We start from the raw sequence: 21,328 nt of genomic DNA on the forward strand, positions 1-21,328 counted from the left end.
GGAGAAAATGCAGATCATCTCCCTTATGAAAGCGGTCTCCTTCCATCATGTCCACCTCTGATGATATAACATGAGAATGCCATTGACTGTTTCTCTGTGAAAGAATGCACTTTCTTTATGAAGAAACTATCGTGTGTTGTTCACCTAGCAGTAACTGTTCAGATTCAGAGCAACTTCAAATTCCTTATGGATTCATTTTCCTTATCCCCAGCAGCAGAAACAGCACTGCCTTAAAAACAAAATAAAATGGATTAGAACCTGTAGCAAAAAATCCAGCCAAACATCTCTTGCAAATCTTCTCCCCTCCTTTCATCTCCCTTGCTACCTATATGTCTCCATATACACATATCTGGATATACATGGCCCAGTCCCATATACACTCAACTCATATATTACCTTAGTGATGTTACAGGATTCTAAACATAAATTATTTCATGTTTCTTGAAAATACAAATACTATAATCAGTATAGTGTACAAAGCTGACATTGATTCATTCTCTAGTTACACTGTCACTGCACGACTGTTCCTTTCTGGGCTGTAACTTTTGTGCTGTCTCCTGTGTTTTCCTAAAAACATCAGATATATAGCTCACAAATATTAGGATGCAAGAAATTTTCATTAAAGAACTGGAAGAGCATCATTTAGGTTGTTTGGAATGTTGTTTAAATAAGAGGAAAGAAATATTCAGTTTTAATTAATTAAACAGAAGGAAACTTTAGTGCTTTCTTACATTCTCTTTACAATTTGAACATAGCTGTAGGGTCTGATATTTGCAATATGTTACAAGTGTATTTCCTCAGCTCTGTCTCCGGCATGTTTTGTGAATTGTTAGCATGCTCCTAGGTGGGTTTGCAATGCTTCTCCTGAAGTCCTTGGTCTGCAGCAAGCAGAGTTTCAGGGTCAAGATTTTTGTTTTGTACCTCTTTCTGGGCTGTGCCCATGTGGCCACACTACAGTGAAAGGGACTTAAAAGCAAAGGGGATTTATGTGGTTGGATGCATCCTTGGACTCAAAGAAAGTAGAATAGGCAATGATAGCCACATTCCTTTAACCCTAGCAGTAGATCTAGCTTTGATAATTATAATCTCCTGATGAGCCGATCCACCCAAATCTAGCTGATTTAAGGTTTCCAAAGGTGTTTATGGGACTTAAGAATACTGGTATTCAGTTTAATAGAAGATCTGTTTAGGTCATCTTAAAATTGTGCTCAGTATTTGGAAGTGTTTAGCTTTCACCTTTAATGTATATATATTAAAAAAAAGTTGGCAATTTGAATTCCAGTCATTGCTGTCCACACAACACACTTTTATTCTACAATACATCAATATGTGATCCTTTGTTTAGTTTTAGACCCACCTTGGCAGCATGTGGAGAAAACACTGGAATGAGCTAGCACTGTAATCTGCATGCAGTGAGATTCCTGTGTCTAACACTGATACTGCTTTTTCTTCCTTTCTTGAATCAGTGTTGGCCATTTCCCACTCCCCCCTGATGCTTGTGTCAAACTTACTCCATAAGCTATACTCAAAGTCCATATTTTAGGGGTTTAGTATCTTTAATGGCTAGTCAGTCATTCACGTCTTCCTTTTTAATAAACACATGCTAAAAATGCAAGTGGTTATGTTTTATTTGTTTGTGCCTCTGAACTCTAATCCCCAGGCGTAATCAGAACTACATTTGTACCTTAGAGTTTCCTCTTTTTGTAAAGCTGAGCCTAGCTTGCCGACTTTATTAAAGTGCACATTTAAGGGCACAAGTTTCTTTTCCCTGTATTGAAACTGGAGATGTTTTCACTACAGAAGAAAAACAGTTCTCCTGCTCTTCTGTTTTAGATTAAGGCCTAAGCCAGAAAGTTTGGATCAGTTCTTGGTTTCCTGTTTTCTTTAAGAGTTTCTCAGCTCCATGCATCATAAGGGTCAGTTACTTCACATGCAAGAAAGGCACCAAGTGTGGAAGTTAGATCAATCAGATGAAAGAAACTCAAGATTTTGTAAGGAGCTCCTTCACAGATATAAATAAAAGGACTTTGGCTTTTTCAGGGTGAGATCCATAATCATTAACTCATTTGACTTAGAAAAACCGTTCTGGTTTCAGACAGTTCAGTAGGAATGTAAGGTCTTTTACTGTGGTTGGAAATGAAATAAATTAAGCTCATCTCCAGCAGGAGTACTTGAGAACCACCAGATTTCCTAGTGAAGATATCCAGGTAAAATTTTGTGGATCCTGACACATGTTTTGATCTTGATGACTGCTCAGCTTCATCCTCAGTCCTTGTGAGTTTTAAGGATTCTTCAGAACTGAAAAGTGGGGTATGCAACTTGTATTTCTTTTTATTTGCTGAATGAAACCAAGACATGTGCTCAGCTTTATGGAGTGCCTTTTTCTGGATGGCTATGACACGGCATCAGAAATCTGAACCCTCGGGAATGCTCAGGCATCAGTAGCCAGAGGAATTACACAAAGAGAAAATCTGGGGGGAAAGCATCCTCAGCATTTGGCAGGAGAAAGAAAGAGCAGTGCTGTTAGTGGATACTCAGCCAGCAGGGGAGGGAGTTGGAGAGATAGGCTTTGTTTCCCTCTTAATGCGTGACCCTCTCTGCGCTGGGACAAGAGAGTGAGCAAGAGTGCAGTTACTGGCTGCCTGCTCAACCCTTTTGATCCAGAGGGGACAGAGGTGCTCTGCGGGGAGGAAGGACAAACACAAGGGTGGAGTCAGAACAAAAGAAATGAGAGGAGGTATGATGAAGGATACTGGGGAGGTGGGGGAAGGAATCAGCCCCCGGCTGCAGTAAGTTGTTACGAGTGACTCTAGCATGGGAGAGTTCACGTGGGAAGTCAGCACAGACCAGATCTCAACTCACACCATGATTTGCTTCACAAAAGCATGCCCTGTAGAGCACAGGCTGGAATGAAGGCCATCTTTCTCTTCTCTTCAGATTTATCCTTCTGGTTTTTCACATGGAAGCCGCTTCTCAGGTTTAGGTTGGATGGTATGTGAATAGACTGAAATGGTGCTTTAACACCAGACATGATTTTAGGCTGCATAACAGCTCGAGAGAGGACAATTCACGGCACAAAGGTCAGTAGTGTTCATTTCTTTATTGACTATACAGGGAGACTAAAATTAGAAGCATTGACGGATGTTATAAGTTCCCTACACAGCCTAACTGTACAACAAGCTGTGTGATCCTTTATTCAGCTTGTGCTGTTCCGAACCACATCTGTTTGTTTAGCTGTGTGTCTAACAGCAGTGGCATTTTACTGTTTCGGCTGCTAGCAGCAGGGAAAGCAATCTGGTTCCTTTCAAAATTACCTTAGCAAACGACAACGTTGCTGAACGTTTAGTCACCTGCTTGTCAAGGGCTGGTACAGCAAGGTAGACAAACTGGAAAACCTAGTATTGCACAGCTGAGAGCTGTAGTTCTGACGGCTAGGCAAATCGATACTTCCTCCGCCTCCCGTTTCTCTCTAGCTAGTGCAGATGACGTTATTTGTCCAAGGAATTTCCCTTATTTATCAGTGTTTTGAGATCAGTCCTGTGAAAACTATCCCAACTCTCTCTGTTACCGTCTCCAGGCTCACACCAGAACTGCCACTGACCATAAGTGCCACTGAAACCAGAAGGAAATGAGTTGTCTCCGTGTGTGCTTCAGAGACAGAAGTCCTCGTGCAGAGACAGAAGCTATGAAACAGCAAAGCTCTGGTCAGGAGCATGACATTATTGAATTACAAGAAGATAATATGGAGGAAAGTGAGGCTGATCACAACAAGCCTCTAAATACTCAAGCAAGAAAGGTAGGAATTTCGCTTGCTCATTTGATGCTTGCTGTTGGGGAAAATGCCACACAGCAAGAGAAACGACACTGCAGGAACAACTTGTAGGGGTGGTTTAATTTGTTTGAGGGAGAGGGAAGGTTTATTCACTTGAAAGTAAAGGCTGAAAACCTGTTAAACATATTTCTTCTTCTCAATGAAGTATACTAATATTGGAGTGGGATTTTAAGCTTTTTTATTTTTGTGCTTGGCTGTTAGTGAATTTAACTTAGGAAATTAAGTTCTAATCGGTATTCTGAGTTTTGCTTTCTCTTTTCATGTGCTGTCAGTGGGATCTGGGCTCAGAACTAGAAAGGAGAAAAGTTGAAACCCATGTTAGAAAAACAGGCTTTCTTTCAAAACAAATTAATCAGGAAACCGCAATGCCAAAGCAAGAATAGGATGTCCTGCAACAGACTGTGCTCCATTTTCTCTCTCTTTATCTCTGAGTAATTTGTAGTTGCTAACAATTATTAATTTGTACAGAGTGCCCCAAAACTTCAGTTAAGACCAGCATGTGAGTCCTGAGGGAGGTAGCTTCCAGCATTTAGCTTAAAGCTATGGAACAGACTAATGCTGGCAGAGGAGTAATACATACTCACAGGTGACTGTTGTAAAATGATTCTCATTACTTACTCAAGAGACTATCTGTGGCAGAGCTAAGTTTCCCACTTTTCTGTAGGGATGGCTGAGCCCTCCTGAGAGCTCGTCTGCATTAGTCATGCCACCCCTCCCTTCCTGCTCCTGGCAGAGCAACAGCAACTGCTTCCTTGTGTGAGCCCCACTGATCATCTTTGTGGGCTGGTTCATTCCACCAGCTAGGCAAAAACCCCATTTACTCTACCCTGTCGGGGGCCAGTTACTTCTCCTCTGGCCTGGTAAGCTGAATCAGCTTGCAGCGGGGTCAGACAAGTTCTAGGGAGGTGCAAAGAGGAACAGGAGAGGGTGGAGGAGAGGCAGGGGTGAGCAAGATCTGCTCTGCTGTCTTGAGAAACTTTACCCTTAACTTTCTGTTTAGCCTTCCACTTCCCAGAAATGAGTTTTCATTTGGGCTCAGTTTCTGCTGGTGCTGGAAATTGTCTTCCTGTCCTTTAGGGACTGCTGGAAAATTATCATGTTCTGCTTCCTTCTGAGGTGGCAGGTTAACCAGAACAACTGCCCTGGCCACCAGGGAGAGATTTTCCCTGCTGCTGCTCCCTCCCGGCAGTCTTGTGATGTATACGGGCAATGTCCAGAGGGTGTTGGGATAGTTGGGGAGCTGAATGTCTGCTTGAGATCAAGCCAGTTTGTATGCGTGATTAGCAATTACACTTTTGTGATGGTCTAAATATATGGCTCAGTCGAAACCTGGACTTGATCCTTGTCTGTCTCAACTCATACTACTATGACTGATTTCATAGTTGCGCTCTAGGCAGTACTTACTGGCTTTTTTTCACACACAAAATGATATGCTAGTGTCAAGTATTAAATTGAAGCTTCATTCTTCTAATACATTTTAAAAATCAAATAAAAAATACATATGTAAACATGATCATACCTGAAAGCATGCTGTAAGCTAAACCATATTCAGCCTTTACCCTTCATTCTCCACCAAAGCAAAGTTCTGCATGCAGGAAAGCACTTTCCCTTTCTCTGCCCCTGATCCTGGAGTAATGACTCTTGTAAGATCTTTGTGTGGGTGTCTGTTTTCTCTCCCTGTTCATCTGTCGCCCCCAAAGCAGCTTTAAGCCAGCTGGTGGATGTCAGTTGAATTCAGTGAAAGGCTTTCTATTATGCTGGGTTCTTAGAAAGTTCAAAAAGTAAAGGAAGGTATCCTGGGTTAATGTCTCCAGCCAGCAGCTGGTTCCTGCCAACCTGCATGTGTGTGGCCCAGACAATATATAGGATGTGCTTTTCCTGTCCTGGTACTGATGTCAAAAAGGACATGGACTTTAATGCTGGGTTTGTGGCAGATGGGGAGGAGGAAGAGGAATTAAAAAGTCATTATGGTCTACTTATGAATTCATGCTCTTCCTTCAGTCTTGTGGTTGTGGAACAAAACGGTTGTAGTGTTTTGGTTTGCTATGTAACTTAAGTTGGTTTTTGTTTTCTGGTTTGTTTTTCGTTTTTTTTTTTTTTTTAATATTAGTACTGCTGGAGTAATTAATTAAAAGACTAATTTCTGCCATGGTCTTAAATCTTAGTAAAAATTAAATGAAAGGCCAATATTGTCCTTTGTCTCCTATATGAACATATATGCATACACAATTGTTTTGAAGAGTTTCCTTGTGATCTCCTAGAACAAGTGAGGTTTGTAACAAACTTCCTGTTAAATATATTCAGTAGCCTTCAAGTTTGCAATTGTCTGAAGAAAAAGGGCATCAACTGTACAAGTCCCAATTATTTTACATTGTTTTTTAATGCAATAGTATCTAATGAATAGCAGTCCACTGGCTTTGGGTGCTGACACTCAGGAGCTATGCACATTGATACCATCAACGTTGCAGAGGTGAATGATTCTGGAAATTCCTCCACAGACACATTTTTGGTTGAGAGAGAGGGCAAACTTTAAAAGGGTAGCTTGTGGAACATGTAAATCAAATTGATGTAGTTTTAAAAACATTTGGAAGCCATGAAAGCACCTTTGTAGCACCTTAGCTTTATGGGCAGTTCAGGAGTTGGAAATTCTGCACAAATGGGGAATGATAGGTTTCTCTTTCAAGTAATAATCTACCTGTGAATGTTCTTTGCCTTCTGCAGGTCTATGTTCCCACCTCTACCAGTATTTAATGCTGAGAACACCTGGTGTAGGGCATTGCTTACCAGTGAGGCCCTCCCATCTATATGGGTTTTTTTGTTCCAAATGTGACAATAGAGACATGCTTCAATATTTTTTCCTGGCTTATTTCATTAATCAATATGCCCTTTCCTTTTATAACTAGGAGAGCGATCACTGGAAATCATGCAGGAATGTAGTTTTCTGGAAGTGTAAATTATGGATGGTTATAACTACAATTTTTCTAGTATTCTTCCTGGTCATTCTCATCAGCCTAATTCTTTATTCTAGTAAGTATCTCACTCATGGTTCATCCTCTAATACAAATGTACAATATATACATTCTAATATAACACAAATTGAACAGTAGCATCCTTTAAACTCGTTCTGTAAACTCCTGAAGGGACTGAGATGCTGACTGCAGTGTGTGGTGTGTTGAGTAGTGGATGTGAACACTTCTATTTTAGCAGGCAGTAAGCTACCTGTATCCTGATTGGATGGCAATTCCAGTTTGTAGCTAAGTGAGAAAATGTTATGAGAACAGAGTCAGGGATGAGGATGGAAATGATGCTTGTAACATTGCAACTAGTGCAATGGATCACTTACGTCCCTTTGTGTGATGTCAGTGCCTGTCAGGCTCCCAGCTGACTTTTGCTAATGGCAGCAGGTGCTTGACCTCCATGTGCTGTCACTTTACTTCAGGTGGCTTGCACTGTCTTTCTGTCACTCCCAGTCAGTCATTACCTAGAAAATTTGTGAGAAAACCACCTTGGAGAAAGCCAAGAGGGTTTTTTTCAATACTTCTACTAACTGGAACTTTTTCCTCCTCTTTCTATCTCCTTTTGACTATTAGGTGTTTACACAGATGAGGATGACTATTGGGATCCTGATGCACTACTAAACAGTGGATACTATCGCAATTTTTCAGGAACATTGGAGTTAATGTGTGGTCTCCCACACCTTTTCTCTGAAGACATTACTAAGAGGGTATGTGTTGATGTGCTTCTTGGCAAAGCTGATTCTGCTTGTAACGTAGATTCAGTGTTTTCCTTTTTAAGAAGTTTGTTTCTCTGTGTAGCAACTCAGTCATTTGCAAGTCCCCAAGAAATTCTGAGTTGCACTTTTTCTAGTATAATTTTAAGTCCTGATCTAGAAAAAAGAATTGTGTGCTTTTAAGCACACAAGCAGTTTACATTGATTTAAATAAAAAAACCTGGGTTTTTTTCCCAAATTTGAGTAATGGTTGGAACATAGTCTTCACCTTTTTCATAGAATTGTTGAATAATTTAGGTTAGGAGGGGCCTGTGAAGGTCATCTAAACCCAATACTGGCTAAAAGTCCTGTGTGTTCCATTCTTCTGTAAGCACATGATGACAGCCTGGGTTTATAGCTGCTGTTTCCATCGAGGCATCACAGCTGAGATAAGCTCAGCAAGCATGGCACTGCTGATTTAGACTTACTGTGGAAAGGGAGTCTCAGTAGTGAGACCCTTCCCTCTACCAAGTAAGAGTGGAAGGGCTTTTTGGTACTAATAAAAGCTCAAGCCAAACACCATAAATTGCGCATAGCAACATGAGCACATACTTTTAGTTCACCCTGAATGCCTCCATTGTGTTAAGGTAATATAGTAATCACTCAAACACACAGATTAGCTTGTCTGTCAAGCTTAAAGGGATTGTGTACCTTTTCCAGGGCAGATATTTGCTAATATTTCACCTTCAGCACCTGTGTTTATGCCCCTTAAAACACCTTGTAAAAATTATTTGCTGTACTTTCTTTTATGGGGAAGAGAGAGTGAATGGAAGAAATATTTTTTTCTTTTTCTTTCCTTTTTTCTCTCCAAGTTAACAGATGTCTACAGTTCATCTCCAGCTCTAGGACGCTACTTTAGGTCAGCTCAGGTGGTTTATTTCAGGTAAGCAATTTCTGTCACCAAAATTATCTGAAAATTCCAGGCTTTTCAGAGACATACGTGTGCTGATGTAAACATGCATGACTTTTAAATCTGGGAAAAATAGGTTGTTTGGGGGAAGCTACATGATAAGTAGTGAAAACCAGTCAAATGGCAAATGCTGCTAACAACATATAATGACAGTAACATTTTGTTGCTGTTAAGTATCATCTGTCTTTGGTTCCAAGTGCAGCCCTTAATGAACATATTCAAGGATATTTATTAAAAGGAGAATGAGCTGCTGGAACCACTTGAGATTGACATGGCTTAAATAGCCTTACATGATTAAAACAGGGTTCATGTGGAGGGGAGAACTGCTTTGTTCCCAAAAGAGCTAAAGGCAACAGGGACATAGAAATCACGAGAACCAAAACAGTAACAATATATTGCTGGTTTGTTTGGGCCACTTTTCCCCCTCGCTTCATTTTGGACAACAGGAGCAAATCTCAAAGCAGCAGCATGTTGGGGAGACTGATGGAACAGGAGTGAGAGGCAGAGCAGGTGGCAGAGGGGAGGCTGGGCTAGCCTGGGTGGGAGACTCTTACATGTGAACGAGAAGCTCAGCCACCGAAGGCTGGTGGAGCCAGAGGACTAGCAGTAGCGAGAAGAAGGGGAAAAGCATCCAGGCCTGCCTTGCAGAGGCAACTGAAAGCTTCAAACAGGAACAAAGGGAGGATCTTACCCTTGGCAGAAACTGTCACTGGAGGAAGGCTGAGGAGTTTGCTGTGTTTGTGCCTATAAAGTTTTAATCTATGCTGATACCACAGATTTACAACAGGAGGGGAGGCTGAGCAGCAGAGGGGAAAGTGGGGCTGGAAAAAACAGCTGCAGCGTGGTCCTTCCATGGGGAGATAGCAGAGAGGCAAGGGAAAGCGGTCAGAGAGCCTCCCCGAGGACTTCTGAAAAAGCATTGTTACAAAAGGGATTAGAAAGACAGGAGAGAAAATCAAGGGAAGTAGGCTTGCAAAGTCCCAAGGCCCTTGAGAGAGCAAGGACAGAGGAAGAGCCCCCTTGGGCTGCAGCAAGGGACAGTCCCAAGGGCACTTTGGGGAATGTGCTCCCCTGCACTGCCAGCCTGGGGCATGCTGGTTCTGTTCAGTGAATGAGCTGTAGGTCCTTACCCCTGGTAAAAATTATGGTTTATCCATGGGTAAAAATTATGATTTAGATCATCAAGTGCAAAGCTGTAGTGCTACATATGTATTGATGAGCTGATCTCTCTCCCCCTCCCCTGCTTTGTGTGTGTGTCTCTGCCTCTGTGTCTCTCTCTCTCTGTGTCTCCTTTATTTTTGCCCCATCCAACTACTTTTTTAACGTTTTAATTTCTGCGAGTACAAAATGTAACTGTCAAATTATAGTCAGTGGATTTGGTAGACTAAAAATAATGAATCTCCAGAGATCGACTCCAGTTCGGTGGTTTGTGTAATCCACTCCAGAACTGAGTTTGGAGCAAAGCTGAGTGGCCCCAGGTACTGCTAACAGGAGGGGACATATTTCTGCAGGTTCTCAGCTAACCTGTGCATAAGATATTGCAGCACCTCTTATCGTTGTGTATTTATGAAGCACAACTGCTGAAAACCTCACCCCATCAGGACACATGTCCAACTGCCCTTTGTGCATTTGAAAACATTTGGCTTCAGGTTATGGGCCCAGTTTCTTTTAATGTCAAGAGCTGTTCTGAGAAGGGATGGGGAGGAGGAAACTGGAATCTTTGTTGGCAGTTTTATCTTATAATGTTTTTCTTTGGAACAAGTTTAAAAAAAATCCACGCCAACACTGATATGAAAAGTCAGTCTTCTCAAAAAAGTAGAGATCCAGCGGGGACTTGAAGGCATTCATTCTTGACTTTGTTTTTCAGTAATGAAAGCTCCACTGTATTTTATCAGCTAGAGTTTTCTGTACCACCACCAACAGAGGGGTTTATGGAAAACATGATGAACCCGGATTTTATAAGGAACATTTTACGTCAAAATATTTATGATGAATATGATACTTTTAATCCTGGGACATCTGAGTGTAACACGTTAAAGCTTGACCCGACTTCTCTCACATTAACATGTAAGTGGTGTATGTTAGAGAGACTGTTTCTTTACAAAGAACAGAAGTATTTACTTGAATGGAGGGAAATCCTTCTGGAAAGATTTTGGGATTTGCTAATAAATATATTTTACACAACAGTATTAAGAAAATTGTAAAATACTCAGTTCTCAAGAAAGTCTTGCTATGCTTAGCTTATCACCTAGGATTCACTGTTTGGTCCTCTGATGAGGAAGGGAGTAGTGATGAGAATGGTTAGCTATGGACTCCAACCAAACTTTTCAGATCTCTTCTTGCATTTTACACATACAAAGAAAATCTCATATGTGTGTGTACCATAACGAGGAGCCAAACAATTAAAAATGTTTCTCCTCAGTGTGTATTAATATTTGGATGCTTATAAAACAAATTTTAATTCAATTAAAACAGGGTCAGTAATTTGGGAGTGAGCTTCTGATTTTTTTTCACAGTCAAGGGTGAAAAAGCCTCCTGATTTTTGTCTTTTCAGAGTTTTTGGGGAAGATTTGTTATGCACAGATACCTTTTAAAGGAACCAAATGTTCATTCTTCTGGGTTTTCTAGGTAGTTATACCAATGACTACCAGTGACTAGGTAGTGATTCCAGTGCCTTTAGATTTATCTTGATTGAAATGTCAATATAAAAGTCCTATGAGCTTTGCAGTTTTACTGAAAACAATGCATGGAGCTGCTTCCCCCCAACCCCCAACTTACTGAGCCACAGCTACATGCTTTCAGAATAAATCTAGGCTCACACCTACAGTGTATATAAGTAAGTTTGTGATTAACTCATATTGACTTTTCTTGGTACTCTTATCAAGGGACAAGAGAGCAACAAGTCACGAGTTCCAACTCTCAGTATGATTTTGTTCCTTATATATTGACAGGATTCATAGAAAATGTAGTGTAAGAGGGACAGGAAAGACCATGCTGAAATATCTAACTAAAGTTTCATTTTAATGTTAATAATGTATTGTTTTAACTTTCAGAGAAATGATGGAAAGACTCCTCATCATCTTCACTTCCTAGAAGAGATGGGCTTCTCCTATCTATTATTAATCCCAGGGCAGGGAGCTATTCATCATGTAGAAACACTTCTAAAGATGTTGTCCTGTAAATACCATCTGTGATGCACTTTGTAAATGGAAAATGTGGTATATTTATGACAGTGTGGTACTCCTATAAGACTGCTACCTCCTTTACTGTGGTCCTGATATCTCAATAATCCATTTCACTCTTGTGAAAATCATGTATATTATCTGATACATGCTCTGTTGACTTTGAAACCTCTGCTTTGTCTTGCCTTAAGATTAAATCTGCATTCCCTTCACGACCTTTAAAAGCAGCTCCTTTCTTCTTCTTCTCTTGGCTCATCCAAAATTATCTGCACAGCTTCTTCCTTAATGCTCGTTTCCACCCATGCTCATGTCTGTTATTTTTTTCCCTGCTAACTTCATACGCAATGTTTCTCTGTTGTTTTTTTCTCATAAAACAACCTGGAAACTTAAGTATCATCCCTATTTTCTTTGATTACATGCAAGACCTTTGCCCTAGCTTCTTAAGTGAGCTTCAACTCTCATCACCCCCTTGTTCATCCTACGGTCTTCCTGGATAAGGTGGTATCTGCTCTACTTTTCTTTTCTGTAATGTGAAATAACAATGAAGGAAGAAACATGTCTTGTTCACTAATGCATCTGAATGCCACAGGAATCTTCCAAGGGTCAAATTAGCTGCGTGCTTTAATAATTAGCTACTGGTGCTGGTGAATAGACAGCTAGTTGACCCGCATTTGTAAATTCAAAGAGAAACTAGCCTATACCCTTGATTCTAGTCCCTGTCCCAGCAGTGGGAATAAAAATGAACAGATGCAAGATAATTGCCTTAATAAGGCAGCAAATAGTTGTTCTTGTTGACAAGAGATTGGATGAGATGGACCTATGCCAAGAGAAAGGTGCTGAAGCAGACCACATAGGCCAGCGTGGCATGAGTGTTACAGCCAGTAACTGGCTATAACATGAAAATTAAAAATTAAGCATTAACTTTATGCAGAATGGAATGGATTCACTACCATGTTAGTGAATTATAGCTTCTTGTCATTTGTTTATAACCAGTATAAATGTTAGTACTGTTGGATAGACAAATTTATTTTAAGAAACCTTTAGTATTATAAGAAATATCTTATGGGAAATTGTGTTTCTCTTTTTCTAATATTACTATTTTATTTAAGGAGTAATCTGACAATTATACTGAGCATTAAATTATTTATTTTTACTCTTAAAGTGTTTGTTTTCATTCTTCAGCATCTCCAGTCTTTCAGCTGTTTGAGTTGGAAAATAACCATCAGAATTCTAAATGCTGAGTTGTATGAAGCATCTGTCTGACACAGTTGTACACTCAAATCCATATTTGTTGTTGCTTGAGTTTTAACTGACCTTGGGAAACAGCCTGAACCAAAATTAGTAGTTCACATGGCTCTCATATTTGTGGTTAATTCTGACCCCATCTTGATTTGTAAGATGTAGCATTGGCTGTAAGAACCATAATTTCTCTTGATGGAATATTCTATGCAGCATATGACTAGAAGAGATGTTCCTTCTGATTCTTACATTGGGGAAGGATAAAATTAATGGTTTGTATGGTTTGCCCCAAAAGCAGCAGGTTATGAAAATACCAGCAGCAAAGAAATAATTTGTCTTTGAGATGCTGCTTGATCTTACTGCTCTTACTAAGATGACTGAACCTGCCCTTGAACACTTCTTTATCTTGATTCTGTTTCTAAGAACTGAAAAATAATATAACGATTATGCTTCTTTGTTGTGGTACCCCTGTGTGCATTAAGAATCAACAGAAAAAAGGAGCCAAACATTCTTTTTTTTTTCCCCAGCCATCCTTCTCTGCCCCAGTACCTTTATCCCAGCAGTTCACAGGAAAGAAGAAGGTGGAGTTGTGGCAAGATGTTCACCAGAAAATGTCCAACTTTACAGTCTACCTCCAGTTAAACATTGAACTCTCAGTGAAGAAAATATCCAAAAAATGACAAAAACTGGTTTCTGGTTTTATATATTTGAGGTAAACTGATCATGTAAAAGAAAATAACGACATAATTATGACCTCATCCATTAGGGACAGAGCACTCTGAAAACCTATTATTTCATCAAGTTAGGTATTTTATGTGAATGTTTAATGTTAATTTTAATAGAAGGAGTGTGGGTAATACTTCAATGGCTGAGGCAACTGAGACACTGTTAACAAGGAAGATAAAAGATAGTTCTGGTAATTCAGCTTGTGGAGTGTGCAGCCAGCCCTTTGAAATGCCATAGCAGGCAGCCATCTGTGTAGCCACAGCAGCCGGTACAAATTTTGGGCAGATTCAGCTGCCTGTCACTGCAGCAGTACCTGCGGAGTGCTGCCTGCACCACACTAGCACTGTGTCTGCATTAGTTTTCATAGTCTTCTAAGTGGCTGGAATTTTTGTTTTACATGCGTTTTGTTGTTTTTTTATTTAATTCCAACTTGGTTAAGACTTCACTCTAAGATAAATCATATTACATTAAGCGGGGGGGGGGGGGGGGGGGCAATCTGAGAAATGAGTTATTAATCAAAATTGTACATTGTATAATGGTATATATCAAGCAGGCCAGAGAAACTTTGGGAAAGAGCAAACGGACCTAACACAGGGTCTATGCTTTTGTTTAAAAACCAAAACACCTCCAAACAAACAAACAAACAAACAATAAGGGGTGTTTTTATTGCATTTTTGAGATTTCTAGCAGTAGTTCTCTAAGACACCTTTTTAAAAAATGTAAAACACCCTTTTAAAAAAAAGTACTGTGAAAGTCCAGAAGAATGTGCAGCCTCAGTTGCTTCTAGTAATGATGCATCTCATTTTCTATAGAGAAACATTGTCTTACAATGGCAGTTGCTACGCATTCCTCCGGGTTTAATTGTCAAGTCCTGTACCCTGTCCATATGTCTTTGATCTCCTTTTCATGGACAGATTTGTCTCATCGGAAATGACAGGCAGATGTGTCCTAGTGAATAAACGAGAGAGAGATGTTTCTTTGAAGACCTGACAGCAGAAGTACAATGGTTAGCAAGGCTGTACACGTTCAAGTAAAAGACTGCCTTGGGAGCAGAAAGTGTCCGTTTCTAAGTTATCAGGACATAATCATATTCACTGTGCTCTTCAGCGCTGGTGATATTTTCCTTCCTCTTGGGCACATTGACAAGTGCATATTCTGACTGATTATTGCCGTTAATCACAGAGGTTTCATGTTCTACGTCGTGGTAGACTGTAGAGTACCACAGTTCACTGGAATTCATACAATCTTTTTTGTCAAAATGTTCCTTAAAAAAGGAGAGGAAGAGAAAGAGAGAGATAATGTTCAACATGATTATACCTTGAAGAAATCTGCAACATGAATAAACCTGGTGTAGCCAGCGTGCTCATGCAGTGGTGTTGAGCGATGTACATAGTACTGAGAATGGTTTGTAAATCTGCAGTCATTTCCCTACTGTACTGGCTGTGGCTGGACACCAGGAGCACCCAACACCATGTGCACGTGTGGTGTGGATGGAGGGTGGAAGCCTGACCCTTGTCCTGAGGTTGGCACTGCTTAGTGGCCCGTTATGTGGTATGAGGCTCATCACCACACACACACAAGGGAGCACAGCAGCACAACTTCAGGCAGGGAGCCCGCATCATCCCCTGCCCCGGCTCCCCCTCAGGGCTGTCCCAGGAGAGACATCATCCTGGTGAGCCCAGGGGAACGTCCACCCTGCGAGTGAATGGGAGAAGGTGGGGATGGAGGGGGAGTTACTAAAGGTATGGGATGTATTATTGATCCATGTGAGGGGAGAGTATTTGGGGTTTGCACAAGACTAAATATGGGATGTTTAGGGGAGTAACTAAAGGGAGGGGTCAGGCTGATTTGCAGAGTAAAAGGCATAGAAAAACAGAGGAATACAGGGAGGGCCAGGGGAGTCGCAGCCAGCTGCCAGAGAGACTGTAGGGTCTGAGAGTCAAGTAAGACCCCAAGTGTGTGTGTGCATGTGTCTGTGCAGGAGACACACTGTCCTGGAAGGGGCCCTGGCCTCACAGGAGATGCAGCGATGGCTAACCCCCTCCCTGGCTGCCCTCATCTAAGGCTCTCCTTGAAAACGGAGGGAGATGAAGGAAGAGCCGTTACTGGAGGAGGAGGTAAGCTTGTGTGGGTAAATGCCTTCCCAACTCTGTTTAGACATGTCCTTCCTCTTGAAGGTGTTTGCTAGTAGATTGTGGGTGATTGTGCACCTAAATAGCTAGCAGGATGACTCATTAAATCTAAAGGGACAATGGGAACTGATTAAGTCCTTGGAGGCAGAACTTAAAAATTTGTTTGCCCTGATGCTCTTGATTTGAACCCACTGGGTAATAAAGCCAGGGAGTAAGTACAGGTTTTATCATGTTATCCTCTATTGTCTACGGTAGTAGTAATATTTTAAGTGGGTGTTGCTGAGTTCATGCTGACATTTATAGCTACCTTTCCTACTCTGTAAGTGGAACAGAGGTCTCTGCTTCACAGGTTAATAAATCCAAAGGGTTTGCTTTTATTTTTCAAACTTAGAAGTGAAAAAGAATTGTTAGAACATAATTCTTGCAGAATCTGTCTTGGATTTTGCCAGTTTATATAAAAGATTTTGTCTGTTTAGATTTTGCTTGGTGCAAAAGATTTCCTGACCTTGAGGACACTTCAGTGAAAATAATTTCTGAGTTTTGATTTGAGGCTTTATAAAATTTTGAGATTTAGAAATTCCAGAAGTTTTAAGGAGCAAAACAATCAGGGTGGACTTCCTTAGGAAATTTAATTCCCTAGTTACCTGCAGGGTTATGGTTCTCTCCTCCCCTAGTGACTATTGCAAAGACTTGGGAGAGCAGCAGTATTTCTCCTAATGTACCTGTGAAATGAGAACAGGTAGGCTCTTAATTTTCACGAGTGATTCGCTCCAAATCCACTGAGTGAAGTCTGGAGCACCTCTTGTCCCATCCAACATATAGGTCTACCCAAGACGTCCTCATAGCTAGATTTTCCAGAAACCTTCCAGTCTACAAGTTTTGAAAGGCTGTTATCATCGACCTCCTCTTATCAGTGGGGAGACTGAAGTGCAGAGGTGGAGTGTTTTGTCCCACACACTGATGGTGCGGGAGAAGAAAGCATGAAGAGTCTTGGATTTCGTTAGAGTCTTTCATTACTCACAGGCCAAGTTTAATACTCAGAAGGGGCATCTCTCCTGTTGCACTCACAACCCTCCCAGGACTGTCTTCAAATCACACTCTGGGGCTTTTACTTAGGACACCAAAAACTCTGAAAATTAGACAGCTACTTGGCAGGTTCCCCATTACAGTTCCACCTCCTCATCCTCCCTTCCTCCACAGTCCACCCCACGCTCACATGTATAAATGATGATCTCATTTAATCACACCCTTTTCTGTCATCTTGCCCACTTTCTTCAAAATTTTCTGCCAAACACCCACATATTCACCAGGCAGAAACTTTTGTTTTACTGATGTCATCTTTATAAAAAAACAGCAAAAAACAACCAGGTTGGGCTGTTAAATGGCAGCGCTTTGTTCTGGGGTACATAGAGCTTCTGGTGATTGTTTGTCATTGGTGACTCAAGAGACAATTTCACTTATCCTCTGCTAAAATGAGCTCTTTAAAAAGCAGAGGTAGCAAACCGCAGGTACTGAGACCTGCTGCCTCTCAGAGCCCAGCGTATTAACACAGAAAAACAAGTACACAGACTGTGAAGTGCATCATCTGACAAGTGGTTGCTCCCCCCTCCCCTGCCTCCAGGAAGATGAGTTTGGGCAGAGGAACAGGGCACACACCAAATTATATAGTTACCTCTTCAACTACCTTGGGGTGCATTGCCAGAGCTCCTGAACATTGCCAGAGCTCCTGAATCTAACCCCAAAGCAGGGAAGTAAGATGGACTGGGCAATGTGTTTATCATCCCAGTCTTTCCTTTGTGTCCTGACCTGCAGTGCAAACATTTGATCCATTCTGGTTCATAAGAAACTAAGGTTCAACCTGACAGTGCATGTTTTTGGTTTTGTTTTGTTTTGTTTTGTTTTTTTTCCTTTTCTTCCTTCTAGAGGCAGTGGGACACTGGAAAGGGAAACCTTATTCTGTTCCGACAGAGACTTAGCCATTCATTGAGATATCTGCTATTTTTTTACAATGGGAAGATTAACCAAACCCTTTTAAGCCTCCAAGTATTAAATCTCCCTTTGTCTTTCAACTGAAGACCACTTTTATTTCTAAAGCTGGTTGGCAATAGTCCAGTTAAATGGCTTTTTATTAGAAGATGTCATGCTGAAACAGAAACCCTTTGTGGAAATGCGCCAGTTTTCATGAAACTATAGGAAAAAGAATTTACGTTGGCTACCAGAAAGCTGAGGGGAGAAGGGAAGGAGGAGGAGGACAGAGAAATTCACAGACATAACTTGCCCAGTGGCTGTGGACACTCATCTAGGACAGTTATGAGGTTCAACCTCCTGAGTTGTCTGATTCAGGCCGGGCAGTGTTACACTCAGCCTCAGAAATTATGAGGGAGTGCTGCGGTCTGTTTGGCCATTAGCTGTCCAAGAGTGGGGCTGCTGCCATTGTATGTACATTGTATGTAATATATGCACATAAACTACAATTATTATAGTTTATATACATATATCTATTTCATACATAGGCTGATGTATTTCTGCATCCGAAGCAAATACTCTTATTATGGGCTTTTGTCTCTCCTGCGGGAACATGATGGACACCTTGTCTTTCTGACACATGGATGTTTTGGACTCAATTACCCCAGAGAACAGCAAAAACATTCACTTTCAGTCATTACCTTGACGGTACTTGGCGAATAGCTGTAGGTCTGTGCTGAGGAAAGAGGAAGAAAACACATGTGATTGTCATTCTTTGGTGCAGTGACAGGACACGGATTTTCTGCAGCACAGGATTTACTCAGACTTAACTACAGTCCGAGCACAGGCTGTGCAAAAGCACGAGCTAGTGTGACATTAGTTGGGGAAGGGTTGAATCTCTGAGGGCTAAGTAGATCTGATGGCTTTTCAAGATTTATATTTTCTCTAGTTAACACGCACTTACGTCATGCAGTGTTGCTCATCGATCTTAACAAAACCTAGGTGCACAACATTTTTGGGGTATTTTTTGTGGGATTTTTTTGTGGGTTTTTTTGGTTTTTTTTTTTTTTTTTTTAACTTAACTGAAATCAGTTTTACATGTCTCTTAGAAACTGCTGTTCTTGCTTGCTTGCTCTCTGTATTTCAGCTTTATGGTCAATGCAGCCTTCATTCTGCCTGGGATCGCTGGCTGGGTGCTGGGGCTCAGAGGCACTCCGTGATGTGCCGCGTGCCTGAGTGTGCACTGGGTGTCTGTGCACACGGGTTCGACGGGCCTGAGCTTTTCTGGAAATTTGTCTCTCTGTCCCATAAGCATCTAAATGGCAGAGGGTTGTGGTTTGCATCATCCTTTCTCAAAGCTTTATTTTTATCTGCCTAGCTGGTTCTTGTTATGAAGTTGATTGAACTATTTGCTGCTCCTGTAAAATCTCAGAGCTAGGCTTTCATTTTTGCTTAAGAGAATGGGTTTTTTAAGCATACTTAATTTGCAACCTGACTGAAGGAAAGACTTCAGTCTCTCAATATTGCATTAAAGCTGCCATCTTAGAGAACTTGCAGTGTTTTCAAACATTACTGTGCTGCCTTGACACTGCCATGAAATTGCCAATGTACACAACTAACAAGAAGCTGTTCCTCTCTGAGCAAATACTGCAACTTATGAAAGTGGGAAAAGTCTCATACCATCCCCACATGAATGGTTTTACCCGCTGATGGAAAAGGTAGCAGTCTGAATCGAAACCAAGACCTTGTGATTCACATGACCACACGTGATCCTGGCTACTATGTGAGTCGTCCCTATTTGCATAATTAATATGCAGAAACTGTTTTGTTAGGAGAATACCTCATACTAACATCTGTTCAGAAAAAGTCCTAAACTGTGCTTGTATATGGGAAACAGGGGCTGGCATGTGATCAAACACAGGGTGTGCTGTGCTGGCAGCCCCCTTCCTCCTGCAGCCCTCCACCTCTGCAGGGGATGAAGCAGGAGCGTAGCAGAGGCACCCTGCAGAGTGGGTGTTCCCCTGCTGCAGTTCAGGTGCTTGCAAGCCTGAGGGCCCAGCTGTGACATATGAAATCTCCACCACAGCAGGAGGGAGCTGTGAGGTGGTGGCCAAGGCATGCATGGTTTAGGAGGTTGGGGTGGGAAGGTTGCCCCCTCACACTACCTTCTCCAGAAACAAAAAAAACCCAAAGAGGCCCCAAATAACCCAGTGCAGTGGGGCAGCAAGAGGGCAGGTGCACCCTACTGGATGTAAGGAGGTTTTCCCTGGCTAGAATGCAAAATGCCTCGCTATGGCTGCTGCCCATGCCCATGTCCATGCCCACCAGCTGCCTCCGCAGCAATTCTGAGTGTTGGCAGAGGGCTCCCCTACACCCCCACCCACACCCAGCCACATCACCCCCAGGGTGCTCAAGGAGCATCTTTACTTACTTTCCTTGTGGGAGTATCTTTTTCTCCTGGTGAAAGGGTATTTCCACCTAAGGTATGGAAGTAAGGGTGGGCAGGTTAGGTCTGGTGCTGGTCAGTCCTCACTCCCCACTGCCAGCCCCTGGGCACCCACGGTCATGTAAGAAGACCCCTCCAGCAGCCTTTCAGACAAGTCACTTTATGCAGCTTCTCTGCCTCTGCCCTCTCAGCCTTTGCCATGTCCTGCCTGGGAGGCAGCCCCAGGCGGGCACCGAGCCCTGCCCTGGGAGCTGCTGGAGCAGGGGCTGCCCCAGGTGAGGAGAGGCACAAATTACAGAGGAGAGGCACAAATTACAGGTCCGCGGGTGGAAGGACGGCAGGGACAAGCCAGCAGTGGATGGCAGGTGTTACAGCGTTTAGCTGTTCCTGCAAAGTACAGCCTCTGTACCCCTGGAGAGCCTGGCAGTAGCTCAGTTTGTAGGTTTGAGCAATCAACATTTCTGGACTTGTTCATATTAAATACGTCCAGACGGGTGAGTGAGCAGTAAATATTGGGAAGAGATAGGAGAGAACCAGTCCCATCCCCCCCCAAATTATTCACATCAGTGTACCTTCTGGCCTGTCTTGGTGAAAATCAAAAGAAAGAGAAACATGGCAATTGTGTAACCCAAACTGCAAACCTGCAGGTGAGTGCAAAGGTAGTGGACAGGCCAGTGCCTGACACACCTGATCTCCAGCAATTGAAATAATCTTTGCTGTTTTAAGCAGAAGATTATACCTCCAGGCTAAGTACTGAGATTATCTGGTAAATTTAACATCCTTTAAATTACGTGCAGGTTGTTGTTACCAAGCTTTTTGGTGATAAAAGATAGGCTCACTGAAGAGTGCACTATTACTTATAGTTTACAATCTTGTGCTTGTAAATGTATATAGAGTAATTTACAAACATTTTACAATGTGGTATTGATATTTATATATTAGATTTACATATATAATAAAAACTTGCTAGGGGACTGTAAAGCTGCCAAGTTGTATGAAGTTGGGGAATGCGCCCAACTTGCCGGTGGAGGTGCATTATGAGTCACCCTCTAATTTTCATATGTTTTTTCTTTCCCAGGACTGGAGGTAAATAAGTAACGTCACCATTCTTTGTTGCTGTTGATATT

At 41.8% G+C, this 21,328-nt stretch overlaps 1 protein-coding gene across 5 annotated transcripts; it reads left to right on the forward strand.

Annotated features, from left to right (window-relative positions):
• Window positions 1-2,182: 2,182 nt before the first annotated feature.
• Window positions 2,183-13,604, forward strand: C2H3orf52 (chromosome 2 C3orf52 homolog). Of its 5 annotated transcripts, none has more exons than XM_074856714.1 (7): window positions 2,183-2,207; window positions 2,938-3,080; window positions 3,578-3,796; window positions 6,736-6,859; window positions 7,423-7,556; window positions 8,414-8,484; window positions 10,379-10,736. In XM_074856714.1, exons 3-7 carry the CDS (start codon window positions 3,629-3,631, stop codon window positions 10,713-10,715), a joined length of 834 nt encoding a protein of 277 aa, XP_074712815.1. In that variant the 5' UTR covers window positions 2,183-2,207; window positions 2,938-3,080; window positions 3,578-3,628; the 3' UTR covers window positions 10,716-10,736. The 5 variants fall into 5 exon arrangements, with proteins under 5 accessions (XP_074712815.1, XP_074712842.1, XP_074712823.1 ...); XM_074856741.1 differs by lacking the exon at window positions 2,183-2,207 and adding an exon at window positions 11,565-13,604 and having other exon boundaries at window positions 2,641-3,080; window positions 10,379-10,578; XM_074856722.1 differs by lacking the exon at window positions 2,183-2,207 and adding an exon at window positions 2,641-2,737.
• The last annotated feature ends 7,724 nt before the right edge of the window (window positions 13,605-21,328 follow it).

The sequence above is a fragment of the Strix uralensis genome, chromosome 2, assembly GCF_047716275.1.
Source record: "Strix uralensis isolate ZFMK-TIS-50842 chromosome 2, bStrUra1, whole genome shotgun sequence".
NCBI classification, from domain to species: Eukaryota; Metazoa; Chordata; class Aves; order Strigiformes; family Strigidae; genus Strix; species Strix uralensis.

Bases quoted from the DNA above. Each gene is read 5' to 3' on its own strand.
- C2H3orf52 (XM_074856714.1), top strand. From the start codon at position 3,629: ATGAGTTGTCTCCGTGTGTGCTTCAGAGACAGAAGTCCTCGTGCAGAG. The intron at 3,797-6,735 runs GTAGGAATTTCG...TTTTATAACTAG, and splicing joins TAAATACTCAAGCAAGAAAG to GAGAGCGATCACTGGAAATC. The intron at 7,557-8,413 runs GTATGTGTTGAT...TTTCTCTCCAAG, and splicing joins CTGAAGACATTACTAAGAGG to TTAACAGATGTCTACAGTTC.